The sequence below is a fragment of the Oryctolagus cuniculus genome, chromosome 3, assembly GCF_051225735.1.
Source record: "Oryctolagus cuniculus isolate XC-2025 breed Fujian yellow rabbit chromosome 3, ASM5122573v1, whole genome shotgun sequence".
Classification (NCBI taxonomy): domain Eukaryota; kingdom Metazoa; phylum Chordata; class Mammalia; order Lagomorpha; family Leporidae; genus Oryctolagus; species Oryctolagus cuniculus.
Genome location: NC_142869.1, coordinates 2,509,001 through 2,536,591, shown reverse-complemented (window position 1 = coordinate 2,536,591; position 27,591 = coordinate 2,509,001). Strand labels below are relative to the sequence as shown.

The 27,591-nt window shown below is 59.4% G+C and overlaps 1 protein-coding gene and 1 long non-coding RNA gene across 4 annotated transcripts in view; one reads left to right on the top strand and one right to left on the bottom strand.

The window, feature by feature from the left end:
* The window catches only part of RAMP1 (receptor activity modifying protein 1), a 39,829-nt gene extending 25,113 nt beyond the window's left edge, over positions 1-14,716 (top strand). For both annotated transcript variants that reach the window (XM_089328834.1, XM_051838257.3), the window contains exon 3: positions 14,211-14,716. In XM_089328834.1, coding sequence (XP_089184960.1) covers positions 14,211-14,466 — 256 coding nt within the window. In that variant the 3' untranslated portion in view covers positions 14,467-14,716. The remainder of the gene's footprint in view (positions 1-14,210) is intronic.
* Positions 1-26,667, bottom strand: part of LOC138848900 (uncharacterized) — a 31,757-nt gene extending 5,090 nt beyond the window's left edge. The window contains exons 1-4 of one of the 2 annotated variants that reach the window (XR_011387038.2): positions 26,290-26,667; positions 17,411-22,270; positions 16,606-16,734; positions 2,868-11,742 (exon numbers count right to left, since the gene is read on the bottom strand). This is a non-coding gene — a long non-coding RNA (uncharacterized LOC138848900). Of the gene's footprint in view, positions 1-165; positions 11,743-16,605; positions 16,735-17,410; positions 22,271-26,289 lie in introns of those variants that run through there. The other variant, XR_016231324.1, reaches the window with a different exon arrangement.
* Positions 26,668-27,591: the final 924 nt, after the last annotated feature.

Here is a 27,591-nt window from a genome sequence, read left to right as displayed (position 1 = left end):
ATTCACAGCTTCTCTGGAGCTGCCGCTTTTGTCTGCGAGTGACAGCTTGGCAGGGTGACGAAGCTGCAGGAACAGCCTTGTCAGGCGTTCAGTGTGGCACCAGGGAAGGCAAGTGGGACTGGGATTTGTACATCAGTGGTAGATTGTTTCCAAACATGACCTTTAGGGGCTGGCGCTATGGCGCAGCGGGTTAACGCCCTGGCCTGCAGCGACGGCATCCCATGTGGGCGCCGGTTCTAGTCCCGGCTGCTCCACTTCTGATCCAGCTCTCTGCTGTGGCCTGGGAAAGCAGTAGAAGATGGCCCAGGTGCTTGGGCCCCTGCCCCCACGTGGGAGACCTGGAGGAAGCTCCTGGCTCCTGGCTTTGGATCTGTGCAGCTCCGGCCATTGTGGCCATCTGGGGAGTGGACCAATGGATGGAAGACCTCTCTCTGTGTCTCTGCCTCTTTCTGTATCTCTTTCAAATAAATAAAATAAATATTTTTTAAAAACCATGACCTTTAATGTGGCATGCCGTTTTAACGCTTTGATGAGAACTTGAGACAATGGCTTCATTCCCCTGTGGGCGCTCTGGCCCGTGCCACGGTCCCCGCCTCTGAGCCTGCAGGAGACGGACGTGTCTGTGACCTCGCCAGCCGAGGCCTCTGCACCGAGGTCCCCCACACCTTCCCCGGCGCCTGGGTCTGCTGCTGCACCTTGCTCCGTCCTCTAGCCGACCCTGCACCGTCTGTGCCTGTCCTTGCCACATCCTCTTCCTGGAGAGGTTTTTCCAGAGAAAAGGAAGAGAGAGGGGATCTTCCATCCGCTGGTTCACTCCACAAATGGCTGCAGCAGCAGGGGCTGGGCCAGGCCAAAGCCAAGGGGCAGGATCTCCGTCACCCGCTTGGGTGGCAGGGCCCAGGCACGTGGGCCGTCTGCTGCTGCTGCGGTGCCAGGCGCGTCGGAAGCTGGTCACGGCAGAGCAGCGGGGACTCAACCAGGGCTTGACGGGGGATGCTGGTGTCCTGGGTGGTGGCTTAACTGGCTGCGCCGGCCCAGGACAATTGCTTTCGGCTCTTCCAAAGCAGTTGGTAATGCTGCCGAGGATCTTGATTGATGGTAACAGGATTGCCGTGAGTTGGTTTCCTGTACACCAGGGGACACGCCAGGTGTGGGGCGAAGGCGGGCACGTGGGAAGGGCGGGAGGTGCAGGGGCTTGGTCCAAGGGGGACACAGCTCTGCAGTGAGCTGCTGCCTTGGACACTGTTGCGGAGGATGGCGAGCCAAGGCCTGCCCTGGGAGGGGCGGGAGGGCCAGGCCGGAGGCAGGGGCGGGGCAGAGGGGACTTGGGGGGCGGGGACTGGTTTCCGAGCCTTGGAGGGAACGTCACTGACAGGCACAACCCAGGTCTGATTCATCCCCCTGCAGACGGCGAGACCCCTACGCCGCCCCGGCCTGCAAGCCAGGGGGATCTGAGGCTCTGCGGGTCACCATCCGCCACACGTGTCCTTCGGTGTCCTTGTCTGTCAGGGCTTTGGGGCTGCTCAGAGGCCCAGGCTGTGTCCAGGGCGACTCAGTGGCAGAGGCCAGAGGTCTCTCTCCCTGGGGTGACGGTGGCTTCCCATCACACTCAGGCACCTCCAGAGACCGAGCCGATGGACAGACATGGCCAGGCCCTGGCCGGGGGCGGCCTCCCCTGCCCCACACATCTGCACGTCTCCTTGGCAAGACGGGGAGGGCTGTAGAGCCCAGGCACCTGGTGCCACTCTGTGGCTGTTTGCGGGCACCTGGCAGGCACATGGCCAAGGGCACTGGCCACCGAGGGTCCCAAGGACAAAGCCTTCTCCCTCCAGGAGCACTGCGACCTCTGGGGAGCCCCTCACCCTGCCTTGGGGTCCACCAGAGTAGACATCGTGGCCTCCTGCCCACTGCTGTGGCCGTCTGCCCGGGATGAGGACAGGACGGGGAGCTGTGAGAGAAGCCCAGGCCACGGTCCCCTCTGGCTTCCCCTCCCAGTCTCTCCCTGCCTCCCCCAGCCCTCCCTCTGCCCATCCCCTGCAGGCCTCCAGGGAGCAGGTGTCACCCCGCAGCGGAGGCAGGGCCCTGGGCCCCAGGGGGCTGCCCGCTTGGTTTCCTGGTGAGACCTTCAGGTCTTGGCAGCTTCTGCTCCATGGAGAGGCCGGGGTGGGCCGGGGTCCCTGCCTGAGTTCACGGCCTGGCAGGTCCCTCCTTTGTGTCCCCTCCCCAGCTGGTCACCTGCACCTCTGGCTGCACAGCTGGGGCTGTTTCTGGGACCCTCAGTGGGCCCCGTGCTGAGCTCCCCGTGTGCCTGCTCGGAGCTGGGGAGCTGGGGCTGCAGGGCCTCACGCCTCGCCCAGGGCTGAGCCGGGGCTGAGGCTCCCCTCCGAGCGTTCTCGCCGGGGCCTTGCTGTGAGCAGGGACCCCTGGAGCCACCTTACAGGTGAGACCCTGGGGCCTCCCTGGGCTCACAGCGCCCCTGGCAGCAGCTGTGCGGGGGCCTAGAGTGTGCTCTGGACTTCTTTCCCAGGCTCGGAACGAGGCAGGATTGGGGCAGCAGGGGGTGATGGCCAGGCGGCTGCCCAAGGGGAAGGTGGACAGAAGGCCTCTGTGTGGGGGGGTGCATTCTTGGAAGCTTCCGGAAGCCTGGGAAGAGCCCCCAGAGGGTAGAGAGCACAGAGCTTGGGGACAGGAAGGGGCGCCGCTTCCTTCAGCCCCACCAGGACAGGGACCCCAGGGTGACAGCATCCACGTGGAGGCTGTCAGGTGGAGCCTGGGACCTGGACACGCCCACGCCCACGCCCCCGGCAAGTGCGGGGTCAGGGGGCCTCCCCCACCTCTCAGGGCTGTGCTGCTGGACCCAGCCTCACCTCCCAGCCGGGTGAGCACGCGGGTCCTCTGTGGGCACGGCGTGGCGGTCAGGCGCCTCACCCTGCGCGCTCAGAGTCCGAGGCCGGCATCGCGGCTGTGCAGGGCACCCCCGCCCGGCCCAGCTGCAGGCGCTGGCACAGGGCGGTCTGACTTTGCTGTGGACGCCTGCTGAATTTTAAACCTGCTCCATCTCGCAGCCCCGGGAGCTGGGCTCCGCCTGGGCCTGTTCTCAGGAGGTGGCACCGTGCCCGCCCGCCCGCCCGTGGGGCCTCTCCGTGGGGAGCCTGGCTTGGCAGCGCTCGCTGTGGCTGTGCCAGGGCTGGCTGCGCGTGGAGCCAGAGATGGATTTAGAAACCTCTCGCTTCCTGCCAGCCTGGAGCTGCCGGTGCAGGGGTGTGGAGGCCGCCAGGAGGCCAGGTGCAGGGAAGGCCTGAGGTGCCGGTAGGCCCTTCCGGATGGGGCTGCTCGGGGGGGTCCCGGGGGTCCTGACAGCACAGAAACATGCACCTGCCCCTGTCCTCCACAGCATGGGGTGGATGGGTGTTTGCACCAGGCCCGCCCTGGGACCCCCAAACAGGCGGTCTCCTACCCAGCAGAGCAAACCCCAGGCCCTCCTCGTGTGCCTTCCTCCTGCCCCCAGGAGCCCTCGCAAGGGCCTGCCTCTGCCTGAGTCAGCCCGTGGTCAGGCGTGGCCAGGTGGAGCCGGTGGGGACGACATGGGACGGAGGGCACTTCCGGTCCCGTGAGGGATTGCTTGTGGACCCAGGAGTCCCGCCGTGACCGCAGCGCTCCCCGAGGCCACCTGCCGAGATGGCAGCAGTGCCCGTATCCGACGGACGCAGGCAGCGCCGTGGGCGAGAACCTGGGCAGAATTGGGCTCCGAGGACTCGTGCGGTGCAGCGTGGACTGTGGTTCCCAGGGAGCCGTCCGGGCGATGCCGAGGAACCAACGCTCTGACGCCCGGGGCTGCACTGCCCTGTGGGAGCACCCATCGCTCCTCCGGGCTGACTTGGGCGGGGTTGCCTTGGCCAGTGTCCGTCTCCCCCGCCCCCGGGGCCTGGGAGCTGCCGCTCAGGGCCCAGGGCCCAGCACACATTGCCCGGACTTCTCGTTTGTCCCCTGGCGACAGGAAAGAGCAAAGCTGCCCTGTTCCCCAGCACCCCTGGCAGCACTGGAAGGAAGGAGGCAGGAAGCCGGGCTCCCCGGGGGCGCACGCACACGCCCGTGGGAATGTAAACCTCTTGGGTTTCCGGACCCCTCGTGTTTGGGCCGAGGCCCAGTGCACAGATGAGCTGGGCCTGGCACGCCCGTTCCATGTCCCACACCCCCAGGGCTCTCATAAACAGAGGAGCAGCCAGTGCTCCGGGCTTTGCAAGGGTCCTGTGTGCCTATGTATGGTGTCTGTGGTGGGAGTGGAAACCCCCAGGCAGAAGACAGACCTGTGCCCCGGCTGTGGGGAGAATGGCTGTCGCATCCCCATACAAGCACTGGCGCTGTTTGTGTAAGGGGAGACTTTCATCATGTGAAGAAAAAACGCCTCTTTGTGGTTAACAAGGTTGTAAGACTGATTTATTTGAAAAGCAGAGTGACAGCGACAGAAAGATCTTCCACCTGCTGGTTCACTCCCAGATGGCTGAAATGGCCAGGACTGGGCCAGGCTGGAGCCCGGGGCCAGGAGCTTCATCCAGGTCTCCCACGTGGGTGCAGAGGCCCAAACACGCAGACCACGTCGTGCTGTTCTCCCAGGCCAGTATCGGGGAGCAGGATGGGCAGTGGAGCAGCCGGGACGTGAACCGGCCCCCACGTGGGATGCCAGCATCGCAGGCAGTGGCTTGAACTTGTTAGGCAGGAAGTTAGAAATTAGCCTGTGTGTGCGAGAAGGGCCTAAGGAAACTGACAGTCACGGCAGTCCAGCGTCCTGCCCAGCCCCTGAGAACCTTCCGGGTGGCCCGCCCCTTCTGCCTGGCCGGATAAACGTCTCCTCTAAGGCGGGCACCCTAGAAGGAAGCCCCTCGGCTTCCCTGTCTGACCACCTCAGTGGTAAACCTGGAAGGAAATTGTGCGTATTTTCACCCAGGAAACCCTTCCGCCAGGGCTCCCCATGCTTTGTCCTGGAGGAGAGGGGGAGGGGGTAAAGAGACCCCTTTAAAAACCGGGAGTCCACACAGACTGCGTGCTCAGCCCTCTGCTCTCGGCCGAGCCGCCCGCCTGGCCTGCCCGGGTGTGTTCTCTCCACTCAACCATGTAGCCTCGCTCTCCCCAGTCCCAGTGACCGGGCGCGCGCTCTCTGTCCCTTCCATCTGATGGATGTCCTGTCCCCGATAAAACCTTGTCACTTCGCTCTCTGTCTCAGGCCTGAATTCCTCCTTGCGTGAGGACAAGAACGCCACAGCTTCGCGGCGTTTTCTCCGGTGACATTCCCGCTGTGCCGCCATGTCGGCCCCGTGGGGTTTTTGAAAGTCGAATTTTATCGGCTGCTCTCCCAGCGTGTATTGGAGTGGTGCTGTGGTCTCCTTTGGCACACTGAGGTGTGATTTCATAGTTAACGGGTTTAAAGCATTTTTTTTTCTTTTCTTTTGTTTTTTTGACAGGCAGAGTTAGACAGTGAGACAGAGAGAGACAGAGAGAAAGGTCTTCCTTCCGTTGGTTCACCCCCCCAATGGCCACTACGGCCGGCGCACTGCACCGATCTGAAGCCAGGACCCAGGTGCTTCTCCTGGTCTCCCATGGGGTGTAGGGCCCAAGCACTCGGGCCATCCTCCACTGCACTCCCGGGCCACAGCAGAGAGCTGGACTGGAAGAGGAGCAACCGGGGCAGAACCAGTGCCCCGACCGGGACTAGAACCCGGTGTGCCGGTGCCGCAGGCGGAGGATTAGCCTAGTGAGCCGCAGCACCAGCCTAAAGCATTTTCAAATAAAGCCTGCTCTAAGGTGTTCTGGACGGCACATGCAGGGGACCCTGTCTCCTTATCCGTCCTGCCCCTGTGTGTCCACCCTCCCCGGGCTCTGCGGTCGGGGTCTGTGGCTTTTGTAAGTGAGCCGGGAAGCTGAGGTCTTTTTCTCGCATCCTGAACGGGTGCCGGGGCGGCGCAGCCGGGTGCCTCTTGTAGAGCTGCTTCAACTGCATTCCGTGCCGCCATCAGGTTCTCTACTCCGTCCGTCGACATTCGGGAATTTATAACATCCCCCAGGCATCCTGCTTTCAGGGCTTTCCAGGTCTTGTTTTTTTGTTGGTCTGTTTAAGATTTATTTATTTGAAAGAGTTAGAGAGGCAGAAAGAGAGGGAGAGAGGTCTTCCATCCGCTGGCTCACTCCCCAGATGGCCGCAATGGCTGGAGTTCCACCGGTCTGAAGCCAGGAGCCAGGAGCTTCTTCCAGGTCTCCCACGTGGGTGCAGGGGCCCAAGGACTTGGGCATCTTCTACTGCTTTCCCAGGCCACAGCAGAGAGCTGGATCGGAAGAGGGGCAGCCAGGACTCAAACCGGCACCCATATGGGATGCTGGCACTGCAGGCTGGGGCTTTAACCCGCTACACCACAGCGCCAGCCCCAACAGTTTTTAATGTATATTTTTGACATGTTAGTACTTTTTCTAATCTACCTGCATTTTTCTAGATTAAGTTATCTAGAAGTGTGTATTTCATTTTGGTTATTTTTTCTTAAAAAAGTCAGCTATTGAATTTAGATATAATCAATGGATTCTGTTTATTTGCCCTTTGGAAAGGCCTTATTCTTTATAAATAGTCTGGGTTTGGAAACATTTATTTTCTTTTTGTTCAATAATATGATAATTTACAACCATGAATTTTCTCAGAATTCAGTTTTGGTCCTATCCCATTAATTTTAACTGTTGTTATTATTTTCTTAATAGCCTATAATTGGATTTTTAAATTTTATTTAGAGAAAGAGAAAGCTCTCTCCACTGATTCACTCCCCAGATGCCCCCAACAGCCGGGGGCTGGGCCGGCACAAAGCCAGGAGCTGGGAGCTCAGCCCGGCTCCCGGGGGAGTGGCAGGCAGCCAGCCATCAGCAGTGCCTCCCCGGGTCTGCGTTAGCGGGAGCTGGCGTCAGAGGCAGAGCCGGGGACAGAGCTCAGGCACCCCAGCATGTGGCATGGGCGCCTTACCCTCTGGGCTCAACACCCACCCTCAGTTGAATTTTTAAATTCTGGTGTGATTCCCAAAGTATATATGCTGCTTCATTTCTGGGGATTTGAGGGGGGTGGGGAACCTAGTCCTTTCCTATTAATTTCTAGTTTGTAATGTTGTGGCCTGAGAATGTCGACTTGCGGTTTCTGCTTTGGGATTTGTTGCGTTCTTTGCTGCGTAATGTGGATTCGGGGACTTGGCCGTGGTTTCAGCGTCGTGGAGCGGGGGCGTGTTAACCTCGAGGCCGGACACCTGCCCTGGGAGACTGGCTCCCCTCCCATGCAGCCACATTTCACTTTGCATATTCGTTTTCTGTTACTTCATCTACGGAACCTCAAGAGGCTGCGCGAGTCCCTCAGGGAGACTCCGTGCGTTCTGGGCAGGCGTCCCTCTTGGCCGCACGCGGCACGCCCTGTGCAGCCTCGTGCCCGTGCGCTGTAAGCCGCCACGCCTGCTTCCCCCGCCGCGGGGGTCCGAGTGGCTCTCACGTCGGCTGAGGCTCTGCCCACCTGCAGTGACTGCCCAGGTCAGCTCGGCGGGGCGTTTCCTTCTTGCTCTCCGGCCCTGGTGGTCTGCACATTGTGGCTGTTGGGACGGACGGTGTGTGAAAGCCCAGGTGGCACAGAGGGGAGCCGGGGACGGCCAGGGAAGTGGCGGGCAGGGACTGTCCTAGAGAAGGTGAGCCAGCAGTGAGAACGGCTGTGCCAAGGCCTCGGCCAGGAGCCTCGGGCCCTGCACTGGAACACGGCCAGGGAGAGGGAGGGGTCCACGGAAGGCGAGCGAGGGCTTTGGCCTGGGGAGCCCGTGAGGAGTGGAGGGCAGGGGAGGGCTTGCCCTGGGGGAGGCGGGAGAAGGGGTGCAGAGATGCCAGGCCCCCAGCAGTGCAGGGAGTGGGAGCTGCCGTAACTGCCAGGATGAGTCACTCCCGCCTACACCTGGGCACCCTGACGGCGCCTCGGGAAGGGAGGAGCCCCCACGAGGTAGGGGAGAGGCAGTGGGTAAGATGTGGGGCCCTGCGGCAGTGTTTGCACAGCCTGATGTGGGGGGGGGGCATCACCCCGGGAAGGAGCTGCAATGTGGTGCCTGTCCTGGAGCTGGAAGAGGGAGCAGGCTGCTGGCCTGGGGAGGAGCTCTCTCCCGGCCCCGGCAGGGATCCAGGAGGCCTCGGGCACGAGGAAGCCCTTGGGGAGGGGCTCCATCTGGTGGGGTAGTGGGGAGACCTGGAGAACCTGGGCCAGGAAGAGAGGTGAGCGGGATGGGGACCCTGACCTTGGAGCCCACCCCCACGCCCCCAGCCACCTCAGGCACCTCCTTGCCCTGCACACCTGGCAGGGACCCCCAGGAATTTGGCCCCCATCCCTACCTACCACATCCTGGGTGGGCACCACGGGGCTCCCCACTCATCACAGGAGCCCTGAGACCTGCAAGGCTTGGCAGCGTGTTCCACCCCCAGGGCCTCCAAGACCCCCAGGCGCCAGGACTGGGGGCACTGAACGTCCCCGGGCTCCTGTCCGTCTGGCAGTGTGTGGGCAGCTCCCAGGCACCCTCGGCAGAGGGTCCCAGCCCGCAGCAGGGCACAGCAGCGGCTGAGCCCTCCTCCCCCCTGCCCCCGCCCCCGTGAGACCCCGGCGGTCACAGAAAAAGGCCGGAGGCTGCAAGAGCAGCGCCGCCAACATCCTGCTGTCCCCAGGCCCCCTTTTATATACAGCAGTGCAAACCGCGAATGCTCATGGCAGAAAACTCGGGGACAGCCCAGAAGTGGCCAGGTCACTGCCGCCTGCCGGGGTGTCTCGGGGACAGCCCAGAAGTGGCCGGGTCACTGCCGCCCGCCCAGTGTCCCTCTGCCCGCCGGGGTGTCTCGGGGACAGCCCAGAATTGGCCAGGTCACTGCTGCCCGCCAGGGTGTCCCTCTGCCCACTGGGCTGTCTCAGGGAGAGCCCAGAAGTGGCCGGGTCACTGCTGCCCGCCCGGTGTCCCTCTGCCCGCTGGGGTGTCTCGGGGACAGCCCAGAATTGGCCGGGTCACTGCTGCCCGCCAGGGTGTCCCTCTGCCCCCTGGGCTGTCTCAGGGAGAGCCCAGAAGTGGCCAGGTCACTGTTGCCCGCTGGGGTGTCCCTCTGCCCCCTGGGCTGTCTCAGGGAGAGCCCAGAAGTGGCCGGGTCACTGCCGCCCGCCCGGTGTCCCTCTGCCCACTGGGCTGCCCCACGCCGAGCTGCTTCGTCTTTTCTCTCCTCATGAGTGAGGTGAAACTTGTCTTGTTCAGGTGTCCCCCAAGAAACCTTTAGCCTGACACCTGCCGGGCCTCCCCCGCTGTGCCTGGTGGGCACCCGTCTGCCCATCTGCCCTCTCGTTCCTCAGCCTGGCCGGGGTCTCCAGGGGCTGCTGGAAGCCTGGGCCGGGCCTTGCCCAGGACTGATGCAGATAAAGTGAATTAAAACCCAGGAGTCTCCCGAGGGGGTGACGGCCCCTGACTCCACAGCAGCTGTCGGGGACGCGGGAGAGAAGCCCCCCTCCTGCGCGGGGCCACAGAGAAATCCCCGGGGCCTGCGCTCTGTTTCCACCAGCCTGTTGAAGTCCCCTCGTAGGTCAGGCGGGTCCTGGCTGCTCACTGCGGTGTGAGGAGACCAAGGCTTCAATAAGTGACTCCTGGGATTCCTCGGGGTAAGAACAGGAGCTGGGATCCCTGGCCAGGCCACCCGTGGGTGGCAGCGGGCACCTGTTCTCGGCAACAAGTGGTCCTGGGCCTTGACGTGGAAACCGCCCCCCTGGCACTGGGGACCACTCGCGTCCTTGAAGGGGCTGAGAACAGGGTGCCAGCCCGAAAGGGCAGCGATGCGGTCACATGACCTGGGCGGGGGGGGGCGAGGAGCCGGGGCGTTGGCCGCGACTGTTGTGGTCCCCCGTCGGCGCTTTGGTGTCTGGAGCAAGAGCGCACCCACCCTCCCGGGCGTGTTCCCTCCTCAGTCCGTGCTGCCCGGCTCTCGGTGTTGATTGACAGCTTCAGCTGCCACCTCGGGTAAACAGCAGGATGAAGGGCAGCCGAGAGCACACTGGAGGTATTTTTAGCCGGGGGTGGTTCGGCAGGCGGATCAAGGAGAGAGGGTGCCTCACCCCAGAATAGCCCACGCTCAGCCTCGGCTACGGGCCCCGCGGCTGGCCGCCCCCCTAAGCACGTCCCGGCTCCACCCTTGACCCCCGGAGGGCCACCTCTGCAGAAACCAAAAACTACCTGTTGGGGGGCGGGGGCTGGGGAGGTCTCATGGCAGACACAGCCTGGGGCTTCCCGCTGGGAACTCTGGAAGACCACCTGCCCCGTGCCAGTGAGCAGCGGGCTGAGGCCGGCAGGAAGCCAGGGGAGAAAACCCAGGGTCCCAGCGATGCAGAGGCCACGCTGGGGGTGGGACGCTCGGAGGTGCACAGCCCACCCCCCGCTGCAGCCTCCCCGGCCCCTTGGGCTCCTCACAGCCGACTCACGGCCTCTGTGCTGTTTGCTCCACTAAAATAAGGAAAGGGGCTTTTTAGTTGTATATTTTACTTTCTCCAGAACTTTTTACATTTTTTGTTTTTAGATTTATGTACTCGGAAGTCAGAGTCACAGGGAGAAAGGGGGGAGAGAGAAAGAGACAGAATCTTCCACCCCTGGCTCACTCCCCAGATGACTGCGATGGCCAGGGCGGGGCCAGGAGCTTCCTCCTGGTCTCCTATATGCGTGCAGGGGCCCAAGCACTTGGGCCTTCCTCTGCTGCTTTCCTAGGCCCTCAGCAGGGAGCTGGATGGGAAGTGGAGCAGCCGGGACTCAAGCCGGCGTCCATGGGGGATACAGGCGTCTCGGGCAGCACCCCCCCCTTTTTGAAGGTGGATCCAGAATTCCTTCTGAAGAATGCTAATCCTCGTAGCACAGCTTTGCTGCCAGTGAATTCTCTCCGCACTTCCTCCTTTTTCTCTGAAAAAGGAGGAAAAAAAGGTCTTTATTTTTAAAAAATATTTTCTGAAAGAGTTAGAGGAGATAGCAAGCGCGCTCCATCCCCTGGTTCACTCTCCCGATGGCCTCAGTGGCCTGGGCTGTGTCAGGAGCATCACCTGGGTCGCCCACGTGGGTGCCAGGGGCCCAAGCGCTGGCACATCTGCCCCCCCCCAAGGCGCGTTAGCAGGGAGCCGGGTTGGAAGTGGAGCAGCCGGGACTCGGACAGGCGCCAGTGTAGGATGCTGCTGTTGCTGGTGGCGGCCTCTGCCGTTGCTTTGTCTTGTGTCCAGTCTGGTTTTCTCCGTGCTTGGACACCTGTCGCTGTCCCGGGGAAGGTCGCAGCTGTGACTGCTCCAGAGGCTGCCGGGCTCCGTGCCTCTCCCGGTCCTGCAGGAGGGCAGTGCCAGCGTTCCGGGTGTGGGCGGCTCGCGCGGCTCTCTACACCCCTCTTGCCTCCTTTGGGTTCGGGCGATTTCCCCAACTCCTGGGCGGCGCGCGGTCTGCAGATGAGTTCCGGAAGGAGCCCTGGGATAGCGTGTTCGCCACTTGTGTTCTGTCTGTCTGTCCTGGAATCCACTCTCCACCCCCGTCCGTGCGTACTGTCCCCTTCCCTGCTGGGCTCCGCCGTCCGTGTCATCTCCAGGCCCCTGATGGTTGCTTCTCCTGGGTCGTCTCTGAATCTGATTCCTGGGACTGCTTTGTGTCTTGACGCGGGGCTGTGAGTGGAAACTCGATCCTTTCCTACTGCATACTGAACGTTTCCCTGAAGAGCAGAGGAGGCGGCTGAGGCTGGAGCGGGAACAGGGAAGTCCCTCCACGAGGCCCTCAGAGGGGGAGCCGAGCTGGGTCTGGGATCTGTGGCTGCTTCAGGTCCCTCCCGCCTGGGTGCGGCCGCTGCTGGCTCAGAGCCAAGGCTGGGGTCCTGGAAGGTGCAGCCCCGCCCGGTCCCCGCCTGTCCCCAGCTGCTGGCTGTTTGTTCTGCAGCACGGGCGGGCAGGTGGGTGGGGGCGTGGAGGGGGCTCCCTGGCCAGGGGCCCTGCCCTCCAGCCTCCCTGTTCCCCCTGCTTGTCAGTGGCAGGACGCCTGTGTCTGAGGTCAGGGAAGCTTTACCCCATCCTGGGCCCGAGGGGTGATGGCCCTTGCTTTCCAGGAGTGAGGGCCCGCGGCCTGTGTCCCCCGCTCCAGCTGCAAGCTTTCTCCTCTGGGGCCAGGGGGGTCCACGTCCTGTGAGGGAGGGACTTGGGAAACCTGGAGCCACCGTTCCGTTCCCTCCGGTCAGCAGGGAAGCCTCGCAGGGGCAGCTGGGCGCTGTGGCGGCTGGCGTGGCCTGGTGCCACGCTCGCCGTGGGCTTGGGCGGAGTTGTGAGACACGTGCTAGGCAGCTGATTCCTCCAGAATCGAGCCCGAGACGACGCTGGCCTTGTGGGCGCTGCTGTGCCACTACCCCCGGGGGGTGAGAGCTGCGGTCCACACTGAGGGTGCAGGGTGCCACACACGGCGGTGGCAGGCCGGGCACCACGTCGCTCTGGGCCCTCTCCCCCCAGAGGACCTCGTGCTGCTGCCGCCACGGGGCTGGAGCACCACCGAGGGCCTCGTGACCCACAGGCCTGCTGGCCCCGTAGCTGTAGGACCGGGACCCGTGGCAGGAGGTATCTGAGCCGCAGCTGGATCCGGCCCCCAGCTGCCCGGTGGGTGGCGAGGGCCCCACATCCGGCCTGCAGGAGCTCACGCCCCAGCTCCTACCGCCCAGCGGCTCCCCAGCTGTCCTGCACCCCCACTTCCCCTGTGGGTCACGGAGTGAATGGGGTCCTGCACAGAGCCTGGTGCACATGAGCACCCAGTAGGGGAGGGCGGTGGCGGCCACAGAGATGGTGACCAAGAGGAATGGCCACCACGACCCCCGTGAGGCCTCACTCCCTGAGGTCGGGGTGGGGGAGGGGTCTGCAGGCAGGAGGGGCCTGTGCACCCCCAGCCCCGGGTTCCTGTGCTGTCAGAAGGCCCTGGATTCCTGCACCCTGTCTTGGGAGGTCCCCTGGGAATGGCCATTCAGAGACCAGGAGGCTGCATGGGCTCCTTCCCCGGAGAGCTGGGGGTCCGGGGGGGGGCAGGAAGGACAGGGTGGGCGTGAGCTGATGCGTGGCGACTCCCACGGTCAGACTTCACAGCAGCAGGACTGCCACCCCGGCCTCCCACGCTGTGCCAGCCCCCAGCTCAGTATCACCACTGACCCGGGGCCCTCTCACAGACACACACACACGTACTAGGTCACACAGTCACACACACGTACTAAGTCACACAGTCGCACCCATGTACAAGGTCACAGTCACACACACATGTACAAGGTCACAGTCACACAGACATACAAGTACAAGGTCATACACACGTACAAGGTCACAGACACACGTGTACAAGGTCACAGACACATGTACAAGGTCACACAGACACACAGACGTGCAAGGTCACACAGACACACACATATTAGGTCATACAGAGACACACACATGTACAAGGTCATACAGTCACACAAAGAGACACGTGTACAAGGTCAGTCACACAGGACCTCACACACAATGTCACACACGTTCATACACACAGACCCTCACACTGTCACACGTATACAGACACACACACATGTACACACACATACAAGGTCACAGTCACACAGAGACACACACATGTACAAGGTGATAGACACATGTATGTACAAGGTCACGCGTGTACAAGGACATACAGAGACACACATATGTACAAGGTCACAGTCACACAAGGTCACACAGTCACACACAGACACACATGTACAAGGTCAGTCACACAGGACCTCACACACAAGGTCACACACATACATACACACAGGCCCTCACACTGTCACAGCATACAGACACACGCACAAGGTCACAGCCACACAAGACATCACAAGTACACCCCCACGCCCCCGCCTCCGGGATCGAGCCCTCCCCTCGCTCGCCGGGTCGAAGACTCCAGCACCCCGCGGACAAGTCCTGCAGTCGGTGACTCCGCCTGGGGCCGCCCACTCCCCCGGCCGGCCGGGGTCACGCACATCCTGGGCGCGGTGCTGGCTGAGGAGCGGGCACAGCCAGCGGCCCAGCCTGCCGTGTTCTCCCACTGCCAGGGGCCCTGCCGTCCCACCGGGGCCCCGCGTGGCCAGCGGCAGGCCCAGGACACGAGGGGGCGGCGCACAGAGCCCCGCTAACCCCGCCTCTCCCTCCGCAGGAGCTACGGGGCGCTCACGCACTGCACGCAGCAGGTGGCGGCCCAGCTCGGCTGCTTCTGGCCCAACGCGGAGGTGGACAAGTTCTTCGTGGCCGTCCACCAGCACTACTTCCGGAGCTGCCCGGTCTCGGGCAGGGCCGTGCACGACCCGCCCAGCAGTGTCCTCTGCCCCTTCATCGTGGTGCCCATCGTGGTGACCCTGCTGGTGACGGCGCTGGTGGTCTGGCGGAGCAAGCGCACGGAGGGCATCGTGTAGGCGGCCGCAGCCGCTTCCCGGGGCAGAGCTGACCCCCACCCCGCGCCCCTGCCTCCTGCTGAGAACTAACAGGGCTTGGGGGCAGTGGTGGCTCCGCGCCCCGCGGCGGGGGAGGGGGCAGTGTCCGGCTCCACGCCGCAGCCTGCTGGTAGACCACCCCCTGTTCTGCCTGCAGACAGCTCCGTGGGACGGACGGACACGCAGCCGTGCTGGGGGCGAGCAGTGGTGATTAAAAAGGTGTTCCTGAGTGTGGGCAGCGTTGTTATTCCTGGGCCAGCCTGGTGGGAGACCTCTGATGGGGGCGACATCTGAGGCCCCCAGTGCCCCCCAGGGACAGGCACCCCCAATCCCACGACACCACCTGCAGCCAGGGCACAGGGCCCTGAGACTTGCGGCAGAGAGGGCCAGGCTGCTGCCCTCCCCACCGAGGTCACCCCACCAGCCTCTTCCCTGGGGGTCCCCAAGGGTTCGTCCCTCCCCCATCACCCTCTTCTCAAACCCCCGTCTTGGAGCTGGACTTCCGGAAGCTTCTGGGTGCCTGAAGGGACCCCCCACTAGTCTGGCCAGGGTGACCCCAAGTCTGGATCCCGGCCCCGGAAGCCCCCCAGCCTGTCCCAGGACGCGTCCCTTCTCTGACTGGCGGGTGTCCATGCCCCATCCATGACGGGGTGACCACTCCCTCTGCTCGCAGGCTGGCTGCGTGAGAACACGGCCCAGTGCCCTTACTGTCTTAGCTGTTCAGCCAAGCATAGCACAGCCACCTGCAGCCAGCCTGGACCCCAGCCCCTGAGGCTGCCCCCAGTGCACCGTCCCTGTGTGTCACCCCCTCTGGTGGCTGCCAGGAGAGGGTGGTCCTGCACAGCCCCGCCCCAATCCAGAGCTGTCGTGGGCCCAGAGAGGACAGGGCATTCCCTGACCCGGCTTCTCTGGGCTTCTCCTACTGAACTGTGGCCGTGGTGGGGTCCCCAGGACACTGGGCCTGGCCGCCCCTGGCCTGTGGTCAGAAAAGGAGCTGCAGCTCCCTGCTGGTGGGGACACGTCCTCAGAAGTGTCACCCTGCTCTCTGGGGAGTCCAGTGTCCTTATCCAAGCCACAGACCGCCATTGCCACGCTGGGCCCAGCTCCAGGATGGGAGTGCCCGGGAGTGCAGAGCAAGGGACCCCATCGGCCAGCGGCCTGAACCGCTAGGAAACAAAATGAACAGGACCACAGGACCAGCACTGGCGCTTGCGTGGGCTGGGAGTCTGTGCATGAAGCTGTCAGAGCAGCCCCAGGGGAGGCTCCGGCACTCTTGCCGTTTAACACCAGAGGGAACCGGTTCACGGCATTGCGCGGGTTACGTAAGGATCCCTCTTGCGAATAGAATTTCCTGAGAGACCTGCGCCAGGGGACAGAGGGGGGCCAGGAAAGCCGGCGGGTACCCCTCGTGTGCCCCAGCTCTGCTGCCTGGTGCCCCCAGCTGGTGGGGGACCGACCGGCCTTGCCCAGAGCCGCCTGAGCAGTGTGGGAAGGGGACCCGGCCCTCTCTGGGCAGGAAGGGAGGGAGCCGGGCCCAGCCCACCTTCCTGGACAGGAGCCCAAAGGCTCAAAATGCTTGTTCCAGCGACTTGCCGCCTGGGACCTTATCCCCAGGTGTCACTAGAGGTGGACAACAGGGTCCTCTGGGGATCCCTCCCCTCGGGGAAGCTGGTAAGACAGTGGGGGCCTGTGGATGCCGCCACCCGCTGCCTGTGTCCCCTGCAGTCACATCGCCTTAGGGTCCACCCCATTACCCCCTGCAGCCCTCGCTGCCCCTCCACTGCGCTGGCTCCACACCCCCTTCCAAGGGACTGGGGAGGGGCCTGCAGGGACACAAGTCAGCCCCTCGCCACAGCCCTCCCCCGCCCAGCCACCAGGTGCCACTCAGGAGGCGGCCACCCCCTCCCCCCAGCTGGCCCTGGGCAGTGGAGGGAGAGGGAACCTAAGCAGCAGTGCCAAGAGACCGCACGAGGACAGGCGGCTGCTTTAGATCAGCGTGGCAGCCGCGCATTCCTGCCGGCCGAGCGAGGCCGGAGCAGGGAGGCGCGGGCGGGGGTGGCCTCGGGGGAGACTCCCGAGAGACTCTGGAGCGGGGGCATTCCAGGGCACACTTCATCTTGCCTCGTTTGCTTGGGAAAATGGACAGCGCGCCGCTCCCCGAGGCCTCTGTTCCCGACACACTGCTATTTCTTATTTCTTTTTCCTGGTGTGTTTTTTTTTTTTTTTTTTCCCTCCATCCAGAAATCAGAGCTGAGGAAAGACAAAGACAGAAGCAGACATTTTTCTTAATTTACGTGGGTCAGCCCTCAGGAGAGCAGGGGAGAGGCAGAGCGGTTAGGGAACGCGAGAGGCGGCAGGACCGGCTGCGGGGGGCAGGGGAGGCACAGGGCGGAGAGCACAGCCCAGGCCTGACCCCGAGGCCGGCCACGGAACAGGAGGGTGTCCAGCCGCCGTGCAGGGGTTCAGGGGATGAGGCTCCCCTTCCCTCTGCTCTCCTGGCCTTCAGCCTGGAGGTTCTGTCCATCGTGACGGGAGACCGAGGCACAGAGGGGTACATGCACAGGGGTCTCCCGAGCTTGGGGGCCAGAACCAGGATTTGAAGCTGGGTCTCTCTGACCCCAGGGTCCCCAGAGCCCCCAGGCCACTGTCCTGCTGCTCCGGGTACGGGGCAGTGGAGAACAATCCAGAACTGGGATTCGAGGATGGCGAGGGCAGGGAGAAGCCGAGTGTGGCACGTCCTACAGCCCTGAGTCCAGACGGGGCCCTCTGCGGGCCCCGGCCCCTTCCTGCCCAAGCTGCCCCACGGCCACCTCAGCTCTGCAGGTGCCCAACACAGCAGCTCCCACAGCCGGTCCTCGCAGCCACACCTCTGGCCCCCTAGCAAGCCCTCTGGTCCTGCAGGTGCAAGGACAGCTCTGGGTCTTACCTGGCAGAAGAAACTGGGGAGCTGTGCCCGTCTGTCACACCGCACCTCTCAGCAGAGCTTCCCGAGAGGGGAGTGGGGTGAGCGAGTCACCTGCACCTGCACCCCAGGAGGGCCGAGTGGCTCAGCCCCCTCCCAGGAGGAGCTGCGAGCAAACGAGGAGACAGGAGCTGCTCAGCTGAGGGAGGAGTCTGCAGTGTCCCCAGGGCACGGAGCCACGGGGCAGCCGCCCAGGGCAAGGCTTTGCCGTCCACAGCCCCTCACCAGGGCAAGGCTTTGCCGTCCACAGCCCCTCACCAGGGCAAGGCTTTGCCGTCCACAGCCCCTCGCCTTATGCCAAGGGTGCTGGCAGGACTGCCCTCCCACTGCCCTTCTTTCCACACACCCCCACTTTTTAATTTTTTTAAACCATGCTCCAGACTGACACCAACAGGAGGGGGAGGGGCCGATGCTGTGGAGCACTGGGTTCTGTCTACACTCCCAATGCCGGCACCCCATATCACAGTGCTGATCTGAGTCCCGACGGCCCCGCTTCCGACCCACCTCCCCGCTGGTGCACCAGTGAAGGCCGCAGACGAAGACCCAAGTGCCTGGGCCCCTGCACACATGGGAGACCCCGAAGAAGCTCCCGGCTTCAGACCAGCCCAGCTCCAGCCTCTGTGGCCATCTGGGGAGTGAAAGAGTGGATGGAGAATCCCTGCCACCCTCCTCTTTATCTTTTTAAGATGAATTATCTGAAAGGCAAAGGGGAGAGGGAGAGGGAGAGACAGAGAGAGATCTCCCATCCACTGCTTCACTCTGCAAATGGCCACGTTGGTGGGGCTGGGCCAGACTGAAGCCAAGAGCTTCATCCAGGTCTCCCACGTGGGTGAAGGATCCAAGCACGTGGGCCGTCCTCCACTGCTTTCCCAGGCCATTAGCAGGGAGCTGGATCGGAAGTGGAGCAGCCGGGACTCGAATCTTTGCCCATATGGGATGCCGGTGTTGCAGGCAGTGGCCCCCAGAGAGCTTCTAACGCTTGAACTGCACGCAGCACACAGCAGGTGCACCCAAGGCGTGAACCCCTTAACTGCGGCAAAGAAATCCCAGAGTCTCAGCATCAGCTGGTTCCCGTTCACGCCCGTGCTCCCCTGCTTCCTGTCATCAGGCCCAGTGCTCCTTGAAGACAACTCTTCCTACTATAGGAGCAGCCTCTGCACTGCAGAAGACGCAAACGGGCCGGCGTGGTGGCACAGCTGCTACGTCACCGCTCGGGATGCCTGCGTCCCCGGGAGTGCTGGTGCCGGTCAGCCCCACGCTTCCTGTCCAGCCTCCTGCTAACGTGCCGGGGGGCAGCAGGTGAGGGCTCAAGTGCCTGGACCCCCGCCCCCAGCGTGGGAGACCCTGATGGCGCTCCAGGCTCCTGGGGAGTGAACCAGTGGATGGAAGACTCATTCTCTCTCTCTCCCTCGCCCACTTCAAAGAAAATGAGTACATTTCTAAAAAGAAAACACAACTAAACAAAATAAACACACCAAAGCCTCAGGGCCTACCACTCTGTTTCGAGAGTACATTTTGGCACACCCTCCTCCGAGCCTTCACTCACGCCAGGATAGACGGACCTCAAACAAACCAAAAGAGGTCTCCTCCTCTTCGCGAGTTATTTTTCCTGCTTCGTGAGTTACTTTTTCAACTAAACAAATAATCTGTGCGGTTTTTATGACCTCCTGGAGCTGGGGTTTTTCCTGCATTGCTTGTCGCTGTTTATAAACAGTGCTCTGATGTGCACTTCCTCGTTCTCTTCTTAAAATAAATATTTAGAAGTGGGATGCTTGGGTCAAGGAGACCCTCTACTCCCCATGAGCAGGGCCACACCCGTTTGCATCGCCGCCCCCCCGCCACGGCCACGCGGACGATGGGAGCTGCTTCTGGCTCACGTTTGCCACAACTAGGGACCGTTTCTTCTCAAAGGACAGGAGTCGGGCAGACGCTGGACCCGACAGTGACGACGGCAGCTGGGACACCCACGTCCCACCGCACGGGGCCTCGTCCCACCCGGCTGCCGTTCCCGACTCGGGCCGCTGGGCTCCTGGCAGCCAAAGAGGAGACCTGGGTTGTGTTCCCAGCTGCTGTTTCTCCCACATCCCCGGCCCTGGGGAATCTGGGGAGTGAACCAGCTCTTGTTCTCCCTCTCTCCTCCCCACAACCAGAAATAAAGATTAGAAAATAACGAGACCCATTTCCATGTACCATCTTAGCAAAAGTACAGGAGTGATAAAATCCACTATGGCAATATTGGGGTGCAAAGGATCTGAACCCTTTAGACTTCTCAATGCACATTCCTCTGGGCCCCAAGTACTGCCTCTTCTAGGAATCTCTGCGGCAAGAATTGCAGCCTTGGTTGGAACAGAGAAAACTGGAAGCAGCCCAGCATTCCAGAGGAGAAAGTGGAGTCAGTGCAGCACGCCCGCAGAGGGGCGGAGCCGCTGCCAGGAAAGCATGAGACAGAGCGTGTGCCCTTACATGGAAGGACGGCCACGCTAGGGGAAGTCAGGCAGCCCTCAGAATGGCCTCAAACGCTCAGCCCTCCGCCTGCGGCTTCTGCGTTCATGAATTCAACCAACCCTGGACCAGACAGTCACCGGTACTGAACACGTACCGACTCTCTCGCCATTGTTCCCCAACCGATACACTACAACAGTGTGTGTGGCATTTAAACCGCATTAGGGTATTACTAGTGACCTGCAAAGGACCCAGAATACGCAGGAGGGGGCCTCTGCTGTGGTACAGCAGGTAAAGCCACGGCCTACAGCACCGGCATCCCATAGGGGCGCTGGTTCAAGTCCCGGCTGCTCCACTTCCGATCCAGCTCCCTGCTAATGTGCCTAGAGGGGCATGAAGAATGGCCCAGGCCTTGGGCCTCTGCACCAAGTGGAGACCTGGAAGAAGCTCCTGGCTCCTGGGTTTGGATTGGCCCAGTTGCAGCCATTACAGCCTTTTGGGGAGTGAACCAGAGGATGGAAGACCTCTGTCTCTCCCTTTTTCTCTCTAACTCTGACTTCTAATCAATAAAGTAAATCTTTAAAAATATACAGGAGGATGTGTGTGATTCAGTGTAATTACCGTGTAGGGATATGGGGTTCCATGTAAATCCCATGCTGGGATATGGCATTCCATGTAATTACCATGTGAGGATGGGTGTGGTTCGTGTGAAGCCTGTGTAAGGATATCTGTGGTTCTGTGTAATTACCATGTGAGGATATGTGTGGTTCTGTGTGATTACCGTGTAGGGTTGTGTGGTTCTGTGTAATTACTGTGTGGGGTGTGTGTGGTTCTGTGTAATTACCGTGTGGGGTGCGTGTGCTTCTGTGTGAAGCCCATGTAGGGTGTGTGTGGTCCGTGTGAAGCCCATGTAGGGTGTGTGGCTCTGTGTCATTACCATGTAAGGGTGTATGCAGGTTTTATATAAGTAACTCCAGGACCACTTTATAAGGGACGTGGACACCCACAGGTTGGGTGATCATGAGAATACCACGGCCACTGGCACGTGTCCGCATGCTTGCTGTGCGTGGGAAGCGGCCACAAAGGACTTAGCAGCAAACTGAGCCGCCGAGGCGGCCTGTGGAGTCTGGCAGGAAGCAGCAGCCACTGTTTCCCATCGTGCATCCCATCGCTGTGCAGTTTGTTTTTACTTTTATTTAATGAGTATAAATTTCCAAAGTACAGCTTATGGATTACAATGGCTTCCCCCCATAACGTCCCTCCTACCCGCAACCCTCCCCCTTCCCTCTCCCTCCCCCTTCCATTCACATCAAGATTCATTTTCATTTCTCTTTATATACAGAAGATCAGTTTAGCATACATTAAGTAAAGATTTCAACAGTTTGCACCCACATAGAAACACAAAGTGAAAAATACTGTTTGAGTACTCGTTATAGCATTAAATCACAATGTAAGCACATTAAGGACAGAGATCCTACATGAGGAGTAAGTGCACAGTGACTCCTGTTGTTGACTTAACAATTTGACACTCTTGTTTATGGCATCAGCAATCACCCTAGGCTCTTGTCATGAGCTGCCAAGGCTATGGAAGCCCCCTGAGTTCACCGACTCTGATCATATTTATACAAGGCCATGGTCAAAGTGGAAGTTCTCTCCTCCCTTCAGAGAAAGGTACCTCCATCTTAGATGACCTGTTCTTTCCACTGGGATCTCACTCAATGAGATCTTTCATTTAGTTTTTTGTTTGTTTGTTTGTTTTTGCCAGAGTGTCTTGGCTTTCCATGCCTGAAATACTCTCATGGGCTTTTCAGCCAGATCTGCATGCCTTAAGGGCTGATTCTGAGGCTATGCAGTTTTTATAATGAGAATTAGTTCATCAAAAATTTAACAAATGGAATAAAATTAACTAACTTGGGACTTGAGAAACACGTTCATGAGACTCTGGATTTAGATAGTAACTAGTTTTAATTTTAGTTACTTACTTATGTGAGAGGCAGGCAGAGCCTCCAGTCACTTCACAAATGGCTGCAATGGCCAAGGCTGGGCCCGGCCAAAACAAACAGCTCAGAACCCCAGCCGGGTCTCCCCAGGGCGGCAGGGAGCCCAAGCCCTCAGGCCACCCTCTGCTGCTTTCCCAGGAGCATTAGCAGAGAGCTGGATCAGAGCGGAGCAGCCGGGACTCGAATCAGTGCCCTGCCGGGGGTGCCAGGGTCGCCCGCTGGGCCTCAACACCAGCCCTCCTGTTGCATTTCCGGGAACGCCCAGCCAGACCAGGCTGTCGTCCCGTGGACCGGGAAGCATTCGGGTCTCCAGCTGCCCCTCGGGCCCCTCCTGTGTCCCAGAGAGAGCTCCATCAGTCCCTTCTGACAGCAAATACGAAACCTGCAAAACAGCAAAGAGAGAGCTGCAAGCTGACGGACGTGTGCGCACCGACGCTGCCTGCCTAAATGAGCATTAATTACCACGCAGTGGAGCCGCGCGGTGAAGACCGGCTCCGCACCGGGAAACAGGATCTGTCCCATAAAGCAGTAACCGGGCAGCACCAGGAAGTTTACCTTTTAATTTGTGAACAAAGCAAACCAGTTATACGAAATTGCTACAAAGACACAAACCACCGGAACCAACTCAAAAACAAACAGAAACCCTAAATAGACCCATAATAAGTAAGAGATCGGATTAATGATGACAAAATGATTTTCCCTCAGAGCAAAGCCCAGGCTCAGAGGGCTTCTCTGGGGAATTCTACCAAATATTTGGATAAAAATGAACACACTCACTGTTCCAATAAAGCGAGCCCTGTCCAACTCACCTTACAGGTCCAGTGCTGCCTAAATGGCAAAGTCACACAAAGAGGAACTACAGGGCAGGCCTGAGCCTCCAGTGAAGACGCTGGTGAAGACGTGCGAGACCCGCATCAGAGTATCTGGGTCCCGCACGCAGCTCTGGCTCCCGACTCCCGCTTCCTGCCAAGGCAGCCCTGAGGACTTGAGGAACGGGATTCCTGCACCCAAGGGGGACCCGGATGGAGTCCCAGCTCCCAGCTCAGACGCAGGCCCAGCCTGGAGCCACTGCAGGCCTATGGAGAGTGCCCACTGGACGGCCAGGCCCATGGAGAGAGCCCACTGGACAGCCAGGCCTACGGAGAGAGCCCACTGGACGGCCGGGCCTACGGAGAGAGCCCACTGGACGGCCGGGCCTACGGAGAGAGCCCACTGGACGGCCGGGCCTACGGAGAGAGCCCACTGGACGGCCGGGCCTACGGAGAGAGCCCACTGGACGGCCGGGCCTACGGAGAGAGCCCACTGGACGGCCGGGCCCATGGAGAGAGCCCACTGGACGGCCGGGCCCATGGAGAGAGCCCACTGGACGGCCAGGCCCATGGAGAGAGCCCACTGGATGGCCAGGCCTACGGAGAGAGTCCACTGGACAGCCAGGCGCGCACTCCCTCCCCTGCCCCTCCTTCTCCCTCTCTCCCTCCCCCTCCCCCTCCCTCTCCATCCCCTTCCCCCTCCCCCTCCCTCTCCCTCTTAAATAATTAATGAGTTAATTCAGTAAAAGAAACTACTTATCAACATCCATTAGGAATATAGATTTAAAAATTATCAACAAAAAGCTAACAAAGTAAATCTAGGAACATATAAAAGAAATTTTACAACACAACCAAATGGGGGTGCAAAGTTGGATCCAATAATATATATTTTAATAAAGTTATTGGTATAAGAAATGTAATATTATAAGTTAATATTTTAATTATAATGTTTATATTAATATATAATTATATAATCTATTATATGAATTAATACAATACAGTATATTAATATTATAAGTTAAAACATAATATTACAAAGGAAAAATACATGACCATCCCCTTAAAGATTCATGTTATCTATTTGAAAGGCAGAGGGTCAAAGACAGAGGAAGAGATGGGACAAAAGATCTTCCACCTGCTGGTTCACTCCCCAAATGGCCGCAGCAGCCGCAGCTGAGCCAGGCCAGAGCCAGGCACCCAGCACTCCATCTGGGCCCCCCGTGGGGGAAGGGCCAAGGACCTGGGCCGTCTTCCCCTCCTTTTCCCAGCTGCATTAGCAAGGATCTAGAAGTGGGGCAGCCAGGACTCTGTATAGGCCATCTCCATGCCAAGCAGTGGCTTAGCCCTCTGTGCCACGCTGCCCTCTCCTGCCACGTGGACCCAGGGTCGTCCTGGCCAGGGAGGTTACACAAGAAAATGAGAACAATGTCGTCCAGCATGGAAAGGGGACGTCAGACTCTACTTGCAGATGACACGACTCCGGCTAGAAAATCCTAACACTACACACACACACACACACATACACACATAGCACATATACACACATATACACAATACACACATACACACACATACACACACATATACACAATACACATACACACACGTATACACAATACACACACATATACACACACCACACACACATACACACACATACACACATACACACACATATACACACACCACACACACATACACACACGTACACACATATACACATACACACATATACACACATACACACACCACACACACATACACACACCACACACATACATACACACACATCACACACATACACACATATACACAATACATACATACACATACACACATATACACAATACACACATACATACACACATACACACATACATACACACATACATACACACATACACACACAGCACATATATACACACATACACAATACACACATACACACATACATACACACATACACACACATAGAACACACACATACACACACATACATACACACACACAGAACTATCAGAATAAATAGGAGTTCAGTGTAAAGATCGATTTATAACATCAACTGTATATCCATACTGGCCATGAACAATCTCAAAATGAAATTGATTCCATGTGTAACAGCTTACAGAGATAGGAGTACACTTAACCAGATAATGATAAGACTCGTACACTGAAAACTAAACATTACTTAAAGCACTGAAGACCCAAGGACAGCGCAGGCCCACGGATGGGCAGAGCCAACGTGGCTGGGGTGACAGGGCTGTGCTGTCTTGTTGTTTTCATAAATGGAGGGACCAATGCTAAGATTTACATGAAAGCAGGAAGGGTCCGAAGGCCACTGTTTAAAAAAAATAAATCTGGAGGACTCACACTTCCGGACGTCAAAAACAAATTTTTTAAAGATTTATTTATTTATTTGAAGGTCAGAGTTACACACAGAGAGAAGGAGAGGCAGAGAGAGACAGACAGAGAGAGAGAGAGAGAGAGAAAGAGAGAGAGGTCGTCCATCCACTGATTCACTCCCCAGATGGCCACAATGCCTGGAGCTGTGCTGATCTGAAGTCAGGAGGCAGAAGCCGCCTCCGGGTCTCCCACGTGGGTACAGGGGCCCAAGCACTTGGGCCATCTTCCACTGCTCTCCCAGGCGACAGCAGAGAGCTGGATTGGAAGTGGAGCAGCTGGGACTCGAACTGGAGCCCACATGGGATGCTGGCACTGCAGGCAGGGGCTTTACCTGCTACGCCATAGCACTGGCCCCCTGATGTCAAAAATTATGACAAAGCTACAGTAATCAAGACAGTGTGGCACTGGCAAAAGGACAGACAGACCAGCAGAGTAGAACCGAGAGTCCAGAAGTATACCCCTACATCTCTGGTCAGCTGATTTTACTATTTTTAAAGATTTATTTATTTATTTGAGAGGCAGAGACACAGAGAGGCAGAGACAGAGAGACAGCGATCTTTCATCCGCTGGTTCACTCCCCAGATGGCCACATCGGCCAGAGCTGTACCGATCTGAATCCCAGAGCCAGGAGCTTCTTCCAGGTCTCCCACGCGGGTGCAGGGGCCCAAGCACCTGGGCCATCTTCTACTGCTTTCCCAGGCCACAGCAGAGAGCGGGATAGGAAGTGGAGCAGCCAGGACTCGAACCAGCATCCATATGGGATGCCAGCACTGCAGGAGGTGGCTTTAACCCACTACACCACAGTGCCGACCCCAAATAAAACTCTCAGAAAGAAGCATAGGTCTACATCTTTGGGACCATGGATCAGGCCATGATTTCTCAAATGTGACTTAAAACGTACAGGGGGAAAATAGGTAAACTGGACTTCATCAAAACTTAAAACTATTATGTATCAAAGGAGACCATCAAGAAAATGATTAGGAGAAAACAGTTGCTAAGGGATTCATACCCAGAATATATAAAGAATTCTTACAACTCGACAACAAAAACAAATCCGATTTAAAAGTGGGCAAAGGAGGTTAGTAAGCACTTATTCAGGGAAGACACACAACCGGCCAATAAGAACACGAAAAGCTACTCGACAGCACTAGTTACCAAGGACACGCAAAGGAGAAAAGAGAGGACTCACGGCTGTGCCAAAGACGGGCACCGGTGGGGGAACCGGATGGCGCCGCTGCTGGGGGACAGCCTGGAACAGGCTGGCATGGCCTCAGCCTACGGCTTTGCAGCCATAACTGAAGATGTCTGTCCATCCCCAAAGGGGCTCATGAACGTTCGCGGCAGCATTGTTCATCTCAGCCCAGAGCGGAAGCCCCGTGTGTCCCTCCAGCCACGGACAGATGACCAGTGCGTCATCACCACTGGGGACGGATGGACACCACCGTCCTCACTGTCGCAGGGTGGGAAGCTTTTCACCCTAAAAGGAAGCGCGTGCTGGTGGACGGCACCGAAGCCCCACCGCTCAGGGAAAGCAGGCCACCTAGCGGATGGGCCCGTGGACAAGAAACACCAGAAGGGACAGGAAGCGGCTAAGCGGTTGCGGGGGGGGGAGTGGTTAAGGGATGGGGTGGGGGGGAGTGAGGCAGACAGGCTGGGGCAGCGAGGGACACGTACCAGATGAGCCAGAACACAGAGAACCCGCCCCACGCAGCTGGGTGGAAGACCTCAACAGGGCGAGATTTATGCTACGGGAACTGTATCTCGATTTTAAAAGCGAGGGGTAACATCGAATGGTAATGTCACCATAGAGAAGTCGTGGGTTCTTGTCTTCACGCGGGAAAGAATTCGGGTGTGAGACAGAGAGCAAAGTAGCAAGGTTTCCCTGGGGACAGGCCATCTGTCAGAGCGGAGGGACAGGTAGAGAGCGTGGGCCCTGTCACTCGGGCTGGGGTAAAGCAAGGTCGCAGGCCTGACAGCAGGGGATACACGTGCAGGCCAGGCGGGCGGCGTCCCTTAGACTGGGGCTTCTAACGGAAAAGGGGTCCGGGCTTTCCTTCCCCTCCCCCTCCTGTAGGACAGAGTAAATTAGCGAATTCCTCCTGGGTTTGGGAGCTCCCCCTATTGCCCCATGGTATCAGGTCAGGGAACCCATTTGGTCCTGAGGAGAGAGAATTCTCCTGGGAGCTTCCCTTGGGGGGAGGGCTGGGACCACCTGGGAAGTCATCAGGGTCCGGCTGGAATGCGCAGATGGCGCCTGCTCAGGCTCTTCCCACTCACCTAGGCGAATTTCTAACTTCCTGTCTAACAGGGGAAAATGAACTTGACAGTGGGGGCCCCGAGAGTCACTGGCCCAGCAGTGTGTGGACAATGGCGGTTCACCTGCCTCCAAAAACCCACAGAGAAACCGGCTACGGAGCACAGCACCACATCCAAACCCCAAAACTCTGAGAAGCGCCCGACCAAGAGGGGCCTCAGGGGTCAGAGCCCTGAG